This window comes from Lethenteron reissneri, chromosome 44, assembly GCF_015708825.2.
Source record: "Lethenteron reissneri isolate LAM-NWPU_2019-01 chromosome 44, ASM1570882v1, whole genome shotgun sequence".
In the NCBI taxonomy this organism is placed as follows: Eukaryota; Metazoa; Chordata; class Hyperoartia; order Petromyzontiformes; family Petromyzontidae; genus Lethenteron; species Lethenteron reissneri.
In genome coordinates this window covers 12,674,140-12,691,670 of record NC_083822.1, presented here as the reverse complement: position 1 = coordinate 12,691,670, position 17,531 = coordinate 12,674,140, and the positions used below count along the sequence as shown (strand labels likewise).

Here is a 17,531-nt window from a genome sequence, read left to right as displayed (position 1 = left end):
ATGACTTGGTGAAAAGCCAGTCCGGTGATAATTCAAGTGGGGGTCAGCGCTGAACTCTGAGGTTCTTTATAATGCCGATTGTACGACTCTAGTAAGCTTTGTTCTGAGATACTTGTTAAAACTAGACGAGAGCGTTAAGGTTTGCTAAAATCAACACGCAGGTTGGTTTTGTGTGATGCGTAGCAAAATAGGGCACTGTAAATGTCGAGTTCGTGTAAGCTTTATTGGGTTTATTTATTCATTTTTAAGTCACCAGATAGATGCCCAATGCTGTGCATTTTTAAAAAAATATATCTAGTTTTGTTTTGAATGGGACATGGGAAACTGTAGTCATGTGGTAAATGCATTTATTTGCCGCAATTCATATGGTCTGCGATCGTCAAAATTAGTCATTTGGACGAGGACAACCGACGCGTAACGGTTTACGTTTTGCCATCGTTGACGTCGCAGGGTGTTTCACGAGCGCAGCAGCAGCAGCAGGAGCAGAGAGAGCAGAGAGCGCGTGTGTGGACCGCTCATTATCCCCGTGCGCACGACTTCGATGGCGTGGCGGCTGCGGTGAAATGAAGCCCGCACCGACCCTGCTTGCCAATGGCTCGGCGGCTGCAAGCGTTTACCCGGCACGCGCGTTGTGTTTTATTCCGAATGTGCAATTTGAACATAATTGGACGTAATAAACACGGCATGGTGAGTTTTTCTCAACTTTTAAATACACGTGATAATAACACTTACACTTTGACTTGCAGAATGTTTTAGGAGTGTTGGAGGTGTCTCAATTGTCAGTGGTATCATGGTTATTTTCAAGCAACTTACAAGATACCAGTGTATTATAAAAAATAAAATAACTATCAACTATTTTTTATTTTACCAGGTAAGGCCCACTGAGCTATGTAGCTCTTTTTCAGAAGCGATCTGGCAATCACAAACGATAGCTCAGCAATGTGGCTTCTTATCACGTGGACATGTATAGCAGCCACATACTCTAACAACTACTTATTGTTATTACGCTTGTTTACCCAGGAAAGCTTCAACGAGTAAGACTTTTTGAGCAGAGTCCTGACAATACTTCACAATGGGGCTGCTGCTGCTGTGTGTATAATCCCAGTTGAGTGATTTTATGGTAACTTTTGAACATTGGGAGGTTTGGCCAATTCCACGTGCAATGTATCTTTGCTCGTTTTTCTTTCAGATATGGTAGGAAACCGGAGAACAGAGAGGATACCCGTGCAGAAGAGGGGGAGAACCTACAAACTCCACGTCGAAGGCGCACAAGTGGGGGATAGAATCCAAGCCCTTCTTGCTGTAACGCACAAACGTTACTATCGAACCACCCGGCTGACTGAGTCTAGCCCTGATAATCATAAGTTGTTGACTTGTTGATGCTATATTGTAGTTCCCTTGCACTTTCTGCTGGCGTTCAGTTGAATAACTCCGTGGTACAAATGATAACCCTGTTATGAAATTCATATTGTATCTCCATACATATGTGCATTCCTGCGTAATGCCTTTGCAAAACAGAACACTCCTGTTTAAATGATTGATACCGTTGCAGGAGACGGTACATATTACTGTGTAATGATGCAAGAGAGAGAACATACGATGTAGGAAATATTAAACTTGCACCAAATTAAAATAAATTTTGTGCAATGCTAATATTTCATCATCGTATGCAATGTTAATACTTCAGAATTAAGCGTGGAACCTTCAGGAGATTCCAAGCAGAACAGAACTGAGCAGTTATTCGAAGTAATATGAATTAATTCCGACCACTAATATTGCTGACGTGCAGATTAAATCTTGATTATCCCTAATCTGATTTTTATACAAATTGCGATAAACCTCATCGGTAAATCTAAAGCCTTGTATTACACATATCTCATTTGTCTGATGCAGACTTGTGAACTATGAATCGTAATTACACAAGAGTAGAACGATCCAGAAAATCAGCCTTCATTAATTTTGGGTCAAGAAGAAATTCATTGTCGGGCTTCATCTCCACACATCACAGAGTACCTCCTTATACTCAGTTGAACACACGCTTTCACGACCAATATCATCCATAATAGAGTTTTTTGGGGGTTTTGTTGGCATGTATTTAGGCTTGTTGGTGTTATTGATACAAATTAGTGCTGGTTGTAATGTAATGGGTAATAATGCAACATGCTCCAAGTATCAATTTTAAATGAGCTAATTAAAAAAAAACCTCACTTAATAACAAAATCCATTCAATTTACAAATTTCCCACACTGCAGCTAATTGGAGGGATTTTCGTTGTTACATTTTCATCAATTTGGCAATTAGGTGCCTTAGTTGAATTAAAACATTCCTGGCATGAGAGCGTTTGTACCATTTAGTACCAATTGCCCCTTTCACTCCAAGTTCATGAGAGTCACATTAGTCTGGGATTTGCTGAAAAGAATTGTCATGTGGCATCCATAGGAAAGCCAGGTCTGTGGTAATGCTGCTCACGTGCCAACACGACCAGTACAAGTGGAGCAGAGGCACACACCCAGAGATTTAAACGCACTCCGTGACCCCCAGTACTTTACGCATAACAATGATCGTCAGTTGAATGCTAAAACACGCGCTTAAATTATTTATTATGATTATTATTCTCCTCACTGTGTACTTTGTATTACATGAAGCATTTAATATAAAATGTTCATACTCTGCAAAATGCTGAAGTTAATCAAATTATATGAACGATGAATTATTGCAATTTTACGCAAGGTATACATTTAAATGACACGATTATTTATTTAGCATTTACACTGCTGTGGTTCAGACTAGAATTATTAATGTTTATGCAAATAGGGAAAAACCTATCTTTATTGATGTTTCTCTCGACCATAGTAATATACATGGCCGCTACTGGCACCCAATGTTAAATACTCGTGATCTTTAAAGCTATTCATTTACGGAAAATAGTATTTTATGAACCTTAGAGAAATTTAAGGAAACAAAAACGCTTACAGGTTTTTCTTCATGTGTACGATTACACAGTTTACGGATTGGAAATTACATACACCCTAAAGTGTCGTGCTAATAAAATACTCTATATAGTTAAATCTTTAACTAACAGCGATATTTAATTAAAGAGGGGGGGGTGGTTAGAGGGGGGTCCTGAAATTAATCGTGAAGTTTTGTACAAAAAGGATTTTCACAAGAGCACGGGCTGAAGGAAATGACAGCAAGCTTCCTTAGGATAATGACTTTCTGAAGGCATAAATGGTCCAAGATATTATTGGGGTCCATGCGTTTGACCATTTTCAAATCCAGACGTTTTAAGCGGCCCGGCTAGACGTAATGAACCTAATCCTGTCTGGCCGGAGATTTACAAATATGCAGGGTTTTTGGTACCGGGAGCAATTGCTTGAGTTAAGCCTATTATCATTTATTGTCACCAAAAACTTTAAAGTGCAATGTCTGCAAGCCGCATTACCCGTTTCTTGTGTAAAATCTCTATTGGCTCGCTGTCACTCGCAGCGCCAGCTACAAGCGGTAGTTTGTTAAATTGAGTTTAACGCCACGGTCTCAACTGTTGCGTGAATGTGTAAACGTGTCCATAAAAAAATAACCAAATTTTTTCTCGTGCAATATTGTTTCATGTAATTGCTATTTTATTTTAATTTGGAAACACGGTTGGTACAACATGTATATCTGTGTGACACTGCTGTTTCAGTCAACTCATGCAATGAATTACACTTTAAATTAATTACAGATTAGAGAGATCTTGACATTTTAGCCGATAGGCGTTTAGGAAAACAATTTACCTCGTGAAGCCAGTCCAGAGTTAAAATCCCTTTTATTACTTTTACTTATCGTCATGCATATATTTTTTGTGCGTCGTGTATACACACTTAGAGGGCACAGGTGGTGCATCGGCCAGGCATCTCAGTCAACCCATGGCACCTGCTGGGTCTGCCACGTGACCTCCTGCCAGCGGCCGTTCGACACTTCACTTGGCCTTGACGTGCACCTAGCCTGGCACAAGCGCCGTGGTGACGTCACCGCCACTTAGTGGCCAATGGCAGGTTGTTGTTGTACATACGTAGCTGTGAAGCCTGAACCACGTGAGATGATTGGCATACACCATAACGTCCCTTATCTGACCATCAGGTACAGGCCTTGACCCAGTTAACCGGCCACACCCAGTGTGATGTTTGTGCAATCGTGTAACCACTTTCAATGTTCACATATCCGACATTTTCACACACGGTGACCGATCCTCAATCTCGCGAGCACTGCCTTCTGGGTGGGAGGGGGGGGGGCACAGTGGGAGCACTTTCCCCCGTTTAAACTAAAGTTTGCACTTTAGTTTGGGCCAGTAACGTAACTGTGCACGATTCAAATGCAATTTCCTTCAGAAATTCACACATCCGATCTCTTCACATGATCCGCCAATACCTCAGTCCCCGGCGAGTTGTGTATGTGATGTTGTACTGCACTGCAATGATAACCAACACAGCATTTACCACGTACTTACTCAGTATAAACACTGAACTTCGAGTATTCCTTTATTCAAGTGTTTTAATTTTCAGCATCTAGTCGTTGAAACATTTTGAACACTTTTAATACAAGTAACATTCATTTTTAAACGTGACATTCATGACCATATTTCTTGGCGAATACTGCATTGCAAATTACATTTTCCACTTAAGACATTACAATATTGTTTTAAATTTAATTACTAGTGAGAGAACAAACGTGGATTTATTTCCGTTCAGACAGAGAATAAGTAGAGTACAAATAAAATGATGTCCATTGAAAATGTAATTCATAATAGCAGTAGGCCTTTGCTGCTGCTGTTGTAATGCTTTGCCGACCCATCTTGAAGCACAAATGAGGAGTCACAATGCAGAATCTGCTTCTTTTGTGCCTTCCTCTGCTGCTGATAAGAATCTCGACAGCTGTGAATAGTCCCGAGAAGAAACCTTTACCCCCCCCCCCCATCGTTCACACTTCTCCCACTGGATCCCACAAACTGCCGTCTCGGTGGTTTGTTTTGTCATTTTAAAATCAGGCCCCTTGTCATTTGTATCTTGCAATTAATATACAGGACATGCTTGCAGAGAGATGAACCAATCTGTATTAAAACGAAAAATATATATATACAGAAATCCCATGCTAGTTGTCCTTTGGTTAGAATCGACCTTGCCATAGGAATGAGGAATTTCCACCACTGGCTCAGGGCTGTAAACAGATGAGTGCTACCTCTTCTCGTTTGAACAGGAAATCCCTTTATGGCTTTTTTTACAATGATAATTAAGAGCTACAGGATAATAACTAAATATATAACGATAAAATAATTCCGTGTATTTACCCAAGCAAGGCCTACCGAGCCACAAGACATTTTGCAGCATATTCTTTGCGTTCGGATGTTTGACCGGTATGAAGGAGGAAATCAGTTGAACCCAAAGAAAACTAATTCTAGATTTGAAGCTCCACCACCTCCTCCAACCATTATATAAACGGAGTGGTGGCTTCTGCAATCTCTCATTTACTTGATACAGCTGTCGTGGCTGTGACGGTACCACCTGAAGACGGAAGCTTGTGTTGCCTCCGAAACGTCGTGATTTTTATTTTATTTTACTTTTTAATGTTTTTTACCTACGTGACTTTACCGAAAAAACCTAAGAATATGAATACCAAAGAAAACTGTTCAGACCGACAAGAGAGGTGGTGGCATTCTGCACTTGCGTCGCCTCAACACCACGCAGCCCCTTGCCTAAGACACCTGGTAAGCCCCGTTGGTCACTCATCCGCGTACTAACAAGGCTAAACCCAGCTTAGCTTGGGTGCATTTGAGGTGATTTTCTTGTAAGGAAATATAATACACGGAGCATGCAGGCAAACATTAAAAATTCAGGACATGCATTTCCATTGCATGTCGAGACTATAAGATAGGCAACTTCTTCTTGGTTCTTTCGGTAAAGTCACGTAGAAGGGAAGTAATAAAATAATAAAAATAAAACATAATAAAATTATTTTTTATTTTTATTATTATTAAAAATAAAACATAATAAAATTATTTTATTATTTTTTATTTTTATTATTTTATTACTTCCCTTCTACGTAACTTTACCGAAAGAACCAAGAAGATGAATCCCTGCAGTCACGAAAGCTTTAAATCAAAATTTATAAGATAGGCATTTGAGCAAAATTATCAGACCTGTTTCTAAAATGTTAACACAGAAATGAAATGCTTCAATCATGGAATGATGTTTAACACGTAGACTTTCGCGACCAATATAATCCATACAAGTTTTTTGTTTGTTTAATCACGTAAATATGAATGTGTCATTAAACCCGACACAGCCAATTAGTAAGGTTTGTCACGGAAACAGAACGTGCCAATTCGTTACTAGTACAGCACACCGGTGTGTTGGAGAGTACATCCACAACATTTACAATGCGAGTACGACGTTTCGCCAGTAATTACAACGAACATCAGGCGACATCCAGATTTGGCTGTGTCGGGTGGTGGCGGGTTAAACGACACATTCATATTTACGCAGTCTAACCCAAAAAAATGTATCTGTATTATGGATGGAATGATGTGTTAGTCATTCTTCTCTACAAAGAGAAGCAAAACATACAAAATATGTACAGACCCATATATATGACATGTTCATAATTTTTCAAGAAGATCGTATGCAATGGCTCAATGGACAAGATAGAGATGCTCACCAATTTGGATTTAGAAACGCGTTTCTACCGCTGACCAGACACACGATCAGACTCTTGATAAGACAAATATCAAAAACCGCTATGCCGAGACTATGAGAAGGCTTTTGAGTTAGTGAATACTGATGCATGTATCCAGGGTCTCACAAAGCAAGGCCTTAGTTAAAAAAAAAACATTCATAGAAATGATCAAAATCTATTACATATGGAAAAGCTACACTGACGTTGCGTGCAGTAAGTGACAGTACAATTAATAATGTGCACTTACAAGGCACCTTTCACAGTATGGCTGAAACGCCAAGTGAGGCCAGGAGAACGCCCCTCATTAGAAGTAGTCGCGGTGACAAGGCCACATCACCAGTAGCCACGATCCACTGCTCAATGAAGGTCTCCCAAAATGCAACGCAAATATCAAAGCATTAATTGCTGGGGTTGAGCAGCTGCTACATCTATTCTTTCTTGAAAGGGTAAAAGCCTATTATTTTTTCATCATCTTGATAGTGGGCAAAAAATATGGGACCTACAGCTCAACCTCTAGCTATTAATGCTTTCATATTTGCATTGCCCTTTGTGTGCTGTTCGCCTTTTGACGTTCTCTGGTCTAACACCGGTGGTGAGACAAGGCCATAAAACAGGCTATCTGGTGTAGGCGAATCTGTTTCAATGCATACGTTATAATCAAAGCACGTGCGTTTGCATGCTTTACCACAAGAACGTTGTGGTGAATGCAGACTCGATGCCTTGTAATAGGTGTCTATTTGGTGTTTGAGCACCTTAATCTTCTGTATTTTTGCCTGTTCTTTTTTCATCATCTTGATACTGGCCAACAAAAAGTTATTTTGTCAGCCTATCTGAAAATACCTTATCCTTTTAAATCCATGCCATTGTTTCTCTAAACCAGCTTTCACGAAACATCTTCTAAAGACGCTGTGAATAATTTTGGCGAAGGAGCGCCACGTCGCCTCACTTTGTACGTACAATTTTAGTGTAGTTCTACCTCGTTTTCATTCTGTTATACTTCTAAATATTTGTAATTAGGTTGTGGTTTAAAACCTTGGATGACTGCATCAATTTCCACCCAGATGCCTCTTCATAGTCTACAAAAAAGTAGACACCGTTGCTCTTTTATATCCATTGGTCTGTTGAAGAATCTGATTGAGAGTGTGCGTGCATGTGGCTAACGGTAGAAAAACATTCCCCAATTCCAGCGCGGCCTGCGGATGGTGGGCCTGCGTTTTCCTAATACCGTAAGAGCCCCCGGGACCAACGCGCACGTCATGGGCTGGCTACCCACGTCGTGAAGGTGAAGATGTGTGAGCTGCACAAAACGTCTTTCCGGTGTAGCGCCGCTTCAAGTGCCAACAGCGCCACCGCGTAACCAACTCGCAACGAACAGAGTTGTAAAAAGAATGACGCAAGAGAAGCGTTTTCGCCAAGAGGCGCAGTCCTTTGTAAACGCACAGCCGTACATTTGAAAAACATTCAAGCTTCGTCGAAGCAGTCGGTTTGTTGCTACTGGAGCGCGCCACCAACGAGAGAGGCGTCGCAGAGAAGGTTGGGGGAGGCCCCTCGCCCCAAGCAGCTCCAACACTGTCTACCTGCTCCCACATACCAGGGCGGATACCTTTGCAAGGTCAAGGTAAAATGTAATACCTCGGGACTGTACCCCTCTCCTCAGCGATGTAAAACCAAGCGATGTGAACTTCACGTGAGGTTAACTTTGTTGTGTTTCGGGAGTACGGGACTTGTCCCGTGGTAAATCTGCATCTGAGCCAAGTTAGATTGGGGTTTTCACTGTATTCTGTTCCCAATGATGATCATGAACAATTAATATATGTGATAAGAGGCTAATGGATCAGTTATCATTTTTTGATAAACAACAGATGCATTATTGCATGATTGAGGTATTTATTTTCTCTAGAGACATTTCGATAAATAGGTCTGTTGCTTTAGTGTTAACAACTGGTCATGGTGCTTTGATGATGTCCAATTATACCACACTGGCCCCAGAAGTTTCCCTTTTTTCATTCTGTGAAGAGCAGCGTTTTCATCATTCAAGTGCGACATTTGTTGGAACGTCTTCCTTTTCATCTGAATTATCTTATCATTCCTGGGAAACGAGAATTGTTTTTGTAATAAAGATCTCCAAAAAATCCTAATAATTTCTGTCAACGCGTTATCTCTTGCCACGTGCTACAATGCCACCTTTCTATCCCCTAAACCAGGGGTCCCCAACCCCCGGGCCGTGGACCAGTACCAGTCTGTGGCCCGTTAGGAGCCGGGCCGCACAGCAGCAGGAGGTGAGAGCGGTGAGTCCGCGCGTGGCCCGTCCATTATTATATTATTTACCACTTCTGTCCGTGCCTCTTTCCCGCACTGCGCACTTGCCTCAGTCACAGTGTTGGTAAGCCCACAAGCTCTAACCCCTAGCCACGATGAGTCAAAAACAAACGTTGCTGGAGAGCTTCTTTGAAAAGAGGGAAAGACCCAATGATGAACCTCCACCCCCCCCCCCCCCGGTCCGTGAAAAAAATTGTCTTCCACGAAACCGGTCCCAGGTGACAAAAAGGTTGGGGACCGTTGCCCTAAGGGTTACCAATATGTGAATCTCTACTCATCACACTCCCTTTTTTCCCTGCTGTACTTTCAACCGTCGTTCATCTCCTCTACGCTAAAAACAGGTGCCACTATGCGGAAGCGTGGCGTTCTCCGCCTTTTCCTCCTCGCCTCACCGATTCCACAAGGACTCGCAATTTATTTCTCTACGTTTTTGTCCCCCAGTTCGAAGATCGCATCCCGAGGTAGTGCACCACGCATCGCGTGTGCCAATCGTCAAGCGGCGGAGGCAACCCTCCACTCCTTACCCAGCGATCCTTGATGTCAGTTACTCTTACACCTATCTTTGTTTTTTGTGTTTATTTATAATCAACGTTTTTGTGTTAGATCGCGTTATTTATAAATGTGTCGTAACCCTCCACCACCCGACACGGCCAATCAGTAAAAAAGTGTCACGTTGACAAAAGACAAATAGTTCACTGCTTTAGCCCACCGGTGTGTTGAAACGTGAAACCACAACATTTACAATTTGAGTACGACGTTTCGCTGGTAATTGCATCCAGCATCATCGGGCATCATCGGGCAATTCGCCACGCTTCAACACACCGGTGGGCTAAAGCAGTGAACTATTTGTCTTTTGTCAACGTGACACTTTTTTACTGATTGGCCGTGTCGGGTGGTGGAGGGTTACGATATATTTATAAATAACGCGATCTAAACCCAAAAACGTTGATTATGAATAATATTGGTCGCGAAAGCCTCCTACGTGTTAAACTTTTTGTGTTTAGTTTGTTGTCCTTCCCACGCACCTCCAATTAGCACGGTTGGCCACGTACGATGTGAAAGAAGTTCAACGTAAACCTAGCCACGATTGCTTGATACAATCCCAGTTGCGTGCGAATTAATATCCGTGTCTTTGTTGTTGTTGCTGCTGCACTACGAGTGGGGGAGAGGTACGCGACCATACCTCGCCAGCGTGGTCAGTGCGGGTTGGTGACGGTACCCCCCACGGGACTCTGGGTGCTCACTGCTCCCACTCGGGTGACCCTCAGCCACTTGGGAGTCAACAAAGCACATGGCCAATACAACTGTATTAGCGATATATAGCACCAAATTACTGCATAGCAACGAATGTGACATTTTGTTTCAGATATTTGTTACTCCTTGTAACTGTTATTTGTACGAATTATTATGCTATTAGAAAGATATGTTATGCTTTCATTATGGTACTGTTTCTACTGTATCGTTATTATATTGACTGGATTTATAGAGTTGTCACCCCCGCCATAGGAATGTGGAATTTCCACCACTGGCTCTCAGGGCTGTAAACAGGAGTGAGCATCACCTCAGTGCTCATTTGATCAAATAAATCACTCTCTGGTTTTTGACATTTATATACAGAAGTTAAAACGCAGCGATACCAACCAACTAAGATTTTTCACATTGGATTGTAACTACAGCTGCCAGAGTAGACTAAAAGGATAAAGATCACACAAACATCATGGCCATAGTAATGAAAGGTTGCTATTATGTTTCCAATACTGATTGTCCTGTAACTGTGAAACGTTCTAGAAGGCCATGCTATACAGATACATGAGGGTTAATTAATCAAGATTACAAAACTGTTCTCAATTCTATCACTGAGTTTTACGCTCTATATTTAAACACCTGCAGTTATTTTAGATTTCATATGCCCATCTCACCCAGAATGTACCCGATTTCATCAGATATCCGACGCTTAGCCGATTTTGAGCCTGGATAGTGCTTGGATGGGCGACCACCATGCACACAGATTGTCAAAGGCGGTGGGGCCAGGGTTGTACTACGTTGTGGCCATACGAGAGCGGTGCAGCAACATCTATTGTACTGTGATTCTATGCTCCCACATCTATGCTGCTCACCCCGACCAACCAACGATGACCAGCGTGGTGAGGTATTGTGCAACTACTGCACAGTGGACTGACAAGAAGGGCGGCCATGTACATGTTTAATTTATGTTTTACAATTAGGATGAATTATAGTTACGATAACTATTCCTGTAATAATGAACCGTTGTTATAACACTAAAATGTAAAAGTTAACGACTGTAATTTAACCACGACTGCAGCAATTGTGAATTATAATTTGAACAACAGCGCCCCTGCGTAGGTTTTCACGGTCATGCCATGTAACTCTACAATCTATTTTCGGGTCATACCGCGTGTCCTTCTGCACGATGTCCGACGTTTTGCTGCACGCGCCTGGAGCTTCTCCAGGAATAAAATGTAGGCGCGTGCAGCAGAACATCACGGCAACTCACTGCATAACACACGGTAAACGTGTGTTATGCAGTGGTACAGACTCTTTTGGCGAGCTCTACTTTGCCAACGAACTGCCGAAAACGGTGCATGAATCTGTAAGAAAGATGATGTCCAAAATTCGGCCGTGGTGTAGTGATGATGAAGTCCCAACGCCGGCCCTCACACAAGGCGTCACTTAGACGCAACCGTTTCAACTTGTAACGCATGGAGTGCAGGCTCACATATGTATTTAAAATGTAAAAAAAAAAAGTTTCTTTACTATTTAAGGACACTTGTGTGTGTATGTTGCAGACACTTTGTACGACGTCAAGATGTTGCAGTTAAAATTATATATATCACACCGTATTTTACTTTTGTCAGTTTCTGCAACATTATATGCATATTTAATCGGATTCTATACTGAAACGGGAAACACTGCTGGATCAACGGTGACGTGCTGGGCAAGAAACGCGAACAATTTTCCTTTTCCATGAGCCATCGCTCAGGCTTTTAAGTGCGACTTTTATATTTTTCCACTTTGACCTCGAACTGTTATGCAGGTCATGGGGCGAAGAGCTGCAAAAGAAAGTCAGAAATACATTGTTAGAAAGAGTGGTTGTTGTTGTGTTTGTAACGAACTTACTTTTAGGTTCTGGATTGCAAGTCGTGTAACAACAAAAAAACCTCCCACCGTGGCAGATAAAATAACTGTCTTTTTGTTTAACCAGCTGAGCAGTTAAGGGACAAGGATGGACGTCTCATTGGCAAGGGTCACCCGGGTCACCGAATGGAGAAAAGCCGAAACAGAGAAAAATAATTGCACCGGTTAAGCAATTACAAAACGGTGGATGTTTGGCCAGCGTGGGAGAGTAGGCCAAAGTACGAAAAAAAAATTTGACAAATAAATAAACACCATTACTCGTAGCAGTGACATGGTACAATTCTGCTACGGTACACTGTGTTCTTAAAAAATATATTAAAACACATTTTGAGTTGCAGCTGCATTTATATGCCATCAAAGCAAATTGTACAATATCGTAAGACCAGAAGAAACAAATGTAGGGCTCCCTTTAAAAATAGCTTCCAGGCTCTTTTGACATTAACGAGATGGCACTTTCTCGGTGAGCGTGGAGGTCAGTGCGTGTGGGTTTGTTAAATCCACGATGCGATTTGTTGGGAGCCTCACGGCCGCTGACAACTAATGCACCCCTTTAGCCCCAGATTTCACGTGCTCTCGTCACCGAATCGGCCCCCCGAGACCCCAATGAACACACTTCTTACACTGAGAAAATAACCCCGGGGGGGGGGGGGGGGGTGAGCCAGGGTTCAAAGGTGCTGGCTTAGTATACTCGTGTGGACCTCTGGTCTCCAAAGCCACCCAGTTTCTTCATTAAACTTAATCTTAAGAAGTTGCGAAATAATAATAATAATAGGGTGAGAAAATACGCAATACCTTGGTCAACAGGCTTTGCTCTCTGTCGCAACACCCGGCCACTGTCGAACAGCTGAATGTCATCATCATCATCATCATCTTCTTCTGCACTGCAAGGATGTGAAGCAAAGTTATGATTTGTGTTTAAACAAACTTGTATAATCTATTCCATTTGTATGCTTTTTTTACACTTTACAACCTTACACAATAAAATACCGCATTATGCAGATTATAAGGCACTTTTTAAACTTCTATTTTAATGAAAAAGTTGGGTGTGAGTCGATAAATCCAATTTAGGTGTGTGTGGAACCAGATTTATAAAACCTTATTCACTCCCAGGTACAAGCATAGGCTGGGATTAAGCTTTCTGGAGAATATATTACAAGCCTATTTGGGTTACTTACTATATCATGTGCATCTCATTTAAAGCCTGCGGCCTGTTGAAGAGAAAACACGAATCGGTCATCAAATCCTTTCAAGAACACCTATGCAGATAAGAGTATTTATAGAGACACGTGTGGAATATGTCTTTGCAGTTGTTCGGATGTTGGAGACATGTTCAAGGTATGGTGCCGGCCAAGTGTGTCGGTTTGAAATTCACTGTGAACGCTAAGCCCAATTGCATGACCGTTAGCTCAAGCAGTGAATGATTATACAGTTAGTACGGTGATGATCTGATGAACGGTGCAGCGTAACTTATAAAGTATGTGTGTTGAACTTTTTATCCGGACCGTACGTAGCCAAACAAACTCGATCGAAGGTGCGGGGGAAGGATAACACAAAACACAAAAAGCTGAGAAATGCCACAGAGAGAAAACATATCTGCGAAACGCCAAACACACATTAATGGAATTGGTCAAACATCCCAATGCAGCACCTTCCTAAAAAAATAGTATTCAGACTCAGTGAGGATTTCACTGATAAACAAGGGGCATTATATAATAATCATCATCATCGTTTACTGGTCTCTGTCACGATTGATTGCGAGACTTGAAAGGTCATGGGGTTAGGTTTGCATGAATTCGAGCGGCTCTCCCATCCGTCTTGGTGAGGTGAAGGGCGTGGAGCGTGATGTCCGGTGGTGAGGGCAGGTGGGGTGAGGGCAGATGGGGTGGGGGGTGGGGGTGGTGCTCACTCGGGCACCGCGCGGCGCTCCCTCGTCACCAGACTCGGCTCGTCGGTGAAGAGGATGGTGTGGCATGGCACGGGCGAGCGCGACGAACGCGGGGACCCCCTGTAAGGCGACCCCCTCCGTGACACCCCCGAGATTTGCTCCAAAGTCCCGTTGTACACCAGCAGGTCGTCGACGAGGACCTGGCGAAGGGGGCGGCACGGTTGGGGAAACCGGTGTGAGCCCTCGGGACGAGGGTTTGAACCTCGCTGCGATGCCACGGCATGGTGTTGCACATCTGACTCGTCTCCTGCGACTGAGGTTGATGCGCGGAAAGGTCGGATATGTGAACTGCTGTGTCTTGGCCCTCCAGAGCAACCCCGGACTCCTTAATCAGACCAGAGGCAGAGAAGCTTCAACATGAACGAGTGCTTTACTGAACGACTCCAGGAAGTGGCCCCGAACCCCAGGGACTGCGGTCCTTTATAGCTACCAGCGAGGCTTGACATAACGTTATGGACCGCGGAAAATTACACCCAAACAACGAAACGTAACATGAACGTCTGAAGAAAAGTTAGGTACGTGCCACGCACGAGCAGGCCGCTGGACAAAAGTCAAGCGCAAGCTACTTTAAACGTAGGGAAATACTTTGCTGTGCTTGAGAAGTGAGAGGATGGTACGTGATATTTTTAACAACATATTGCCGAGCGTGAAAAGGTCGGATTTTTGCACAAATTCTGGACTAGGCATGAGCGGTTAATTGGTCAGGGCTGATATATGACGGTCGAATATGCAACATTGTACTGCATACGCAAAATAACATCATCATATACATTTTTCATGAAATCACACCGACAATAATTTGAAGAATGAAACGAGTTAATATTTGTACTTCTGATGCGAGTCAACGTTAACAGCAGAATTATGAGGGGAAAACACGTATTGTATATTCAACGTCTAGTTACAAATAGGTACGACGTGGCCTGTGAACCAGACACAAGATCGGTCTACGGATACACTCGCTCGTAACAGATTTATTGAAACGTACCCCAAACTCCTTGACACCCCTCGACGGCGTCTTGCTGTAGTTCCACAGTTTCACCATGGACACGGATGTCGGGTGGTCGAAAATGATGTAGACCCGATTCACCTCACGGAACAAACAACAAGGACAACATGAACACAATGCCGCTGCCGTATTGTCCAAGTAACGGGTTTGTTATCCGCGAGCAAGCGTCGCGGAGAACTGTGAAAGAAAAGAGCGGAAACACACGAGCATCGTCTTAGCATCTCCACAAACTCTTAGTTGTTTCGTTAAAGTCACGTAGGTAAAAAAATGAAATTAAAATTAATAAAAATAAAAGAATAAAATTAATGTAATTTTTTCACCTACGTGACTTTACCGAAAAAACTAAGAGTATGGATCCTTGCAGTCACGAAAGCTTCAAATCTAGAATCTCCACAAACTTCTCGTCAAGTAGAGATTCTCCCGTATAATATTAATAACAATACACAGTGCGCCTTCTTGTGTTCGCTTCCAAAGGACGATATGTCAATCACACCACCAATCCCTCCATGGCAGCGTTCTTCATTGCAAGGCCCGGCGGGGCCACTGGCGGCCCCTGGTGGCCTTTAGTGCAGCCCCTCAAGTGCATCCTCCCCGGCAATACACACAGAGTGACAACACCCCCCACCCATCATCATGGTGCTGCTGTCAAACCCCCAATGGTTTCAAATGTGTGGTGGCCCCTCCTCACACTGCTGATGTCTCATTGGCAAAAGTGATCACCCCCCTTGAAAATTAGTGAAGAGCACGGCTCCACACCGTCGAGTTCAGTCGCCCTCTGTGGCCATAAGGGGAGGGCGGCCCTCACCCATCAGGGGGGGGGGGGGGGAGTGTTTGTGTGGAAGCTCCGTGGCCATGCCAGGCCTGGCGCGTACACCAACGCGGAGCCGCCGACTTGGCGCGCCAGGGTCGCCCGCGGCCGGGTCACACACCACGGCCATTGGGCCTGGCCTGAGGCCATCTGGCGAGCCGGGGGCCTATGTACAAGCGTCACCAATTGATTTGGGCACCACGGTGGCGAGATGTTAACTCCCTCGCCTGGTATGCCGGAGTTCGTGGGTTCGATCCCGACCCTGACGCCTGCTGTATATTTGGAGTTTGGATTTTCTCCGTGTCCTCTGGTTTTTCCCTCCACACGTAGAAATGTGCGTTTGGAGTATTTGGCTGTGATAAATTTGCACGCGATATTCCACTTCGTTGAGCTATCATTTGTGATAGCCAGGTCGCTTCTGAAAAAGGGCTACGTAGCTCAGTGCGGCCTTACCTGGTAAACAAATGTCAGGTGGTCTGTTGTGAGTCCCAGGCTTTGCAGCCACCCTTGGATGGCGAGCTGATTGCACTTGCTCTTACGCCAATCGGCGACAGTAGTTATGGTTGCTGAATGAATACATTGTAAGGTGGCGTTCATCATACACCAACTGCTTGTCAAATGAACCACAATACCTCGCTGATCTCATCAAGGAGCACAAATCATCACCACGCGACATCCGGTCATCCTTGCAGCAGCAGCGCCTTTTGGCTGGCCATCGAACAAAGACGGTCACCGCATTGCACGGCGCTTTCAGATGCGCTTCTGCGGCTGTCTGGAACGCTCTTCTGATATTAGGAATTCACCGGAGCTGTGCACTTCTAAGTCATGTAGTTCAAAAACTAATTTCTTTATCTTGTTTTGCTTTCCCCGCTGATTAGCACGGTTGGCTATGTACGGTACGAAAGAAGTTGAGCATCCACACACAGAGTAGTTGAGACCATCACTCCCCTCCGAGACACGAGGCGACACGACGAGGGGGCTGCTGTGGCTAAGCCTCGTTGGCAAGCGCACCGCGGCGCACAACGGACGTGTCCTTGCTAAGTGCTGGGTCAACACAGCTGGGAATCAGAGCGCCGCTGGTGGGGACCTCACACGGCAGAGATCCATCGCAGGCGTTCTGGCCTGCCACAGGGCCTGCCAGGCCGTGTTGACGACACATTTGTCACGCTTAAGGTGTGCGCAGAGGGATATTGTATAACTGCGGGCTGCTTTTAAGCTGGGGGTAGCTTTCGGGTGTCACTGATAATTAAGGTTGCCACCCCTGAGTTACAAAGAACCAGAACATATCACCGGGAAGAATATCTCACAACGGGAGATGATTATACAACTGACACAAACAAACCAGAGACTTCCAATGTCCCGGGAACACTTGCTGACTTCCCAGGACAGCGGCCTCAACAGGAGAACGATCGTGGAAAAAAAAAACCCGGGGCAGCAGCCAGCCCCTCGTTGTCCCAGGTGGCAACCCGACTCATAAAATGCCTAACAGCATTCAGTTGATTGTCCAGCATTCAGCAAGCGGTGTGGACTACGGCTCCACATTTGTGTTCAGCTGGGGGCAACGGCAGACAAATGCAAAGTGCTGCAGT

The 17,531-nt window shown here is 43.9% G+C and overlaps 1 protein-coding gene across 1 annotated transcript in view; it reads right to left on the bottom strand.

The window, feature by feature from the left end:
* Positions 1 to 9,960: 9,960 nt before the first annotated feature.
* LOC133353576 (katanin-interacting protein-like) overlaps positions 9,961 to 17,531 on the bottom strand; it is a 43,906-nt gene continuing 36,335 nt past the window's right edge. Inside the window, exons 8-12 of the mRNA XM_061569924.1 lie at positions 15,114 to 15,215; positions 14,090 to 14,268; positions 13,359 to 13,391; positions 12,976 to 13,064; positions 9,961 to 12,098 (exon numbers count right to left, since the gene is read on the bottom strand). Coding sequence (XP_061425908.1) covers positions 12,046 to 12,098; positions 12,976 to 13,064; positions 13,359 to 13,391; positions 14,090 to 14,268; positions 15,114 to 15,215 — 456 coding nt within the window. The 3' untranslated portion in view covers positions 9,961 to 12,045. The remainder of the gene's footprint in view (positions 12,099 to 12,975; positions 13,065 to 13,358; positions 13,392 to 14,089; positions 14,269 to 15,113; positions 15,216 to 17,531) is intronic.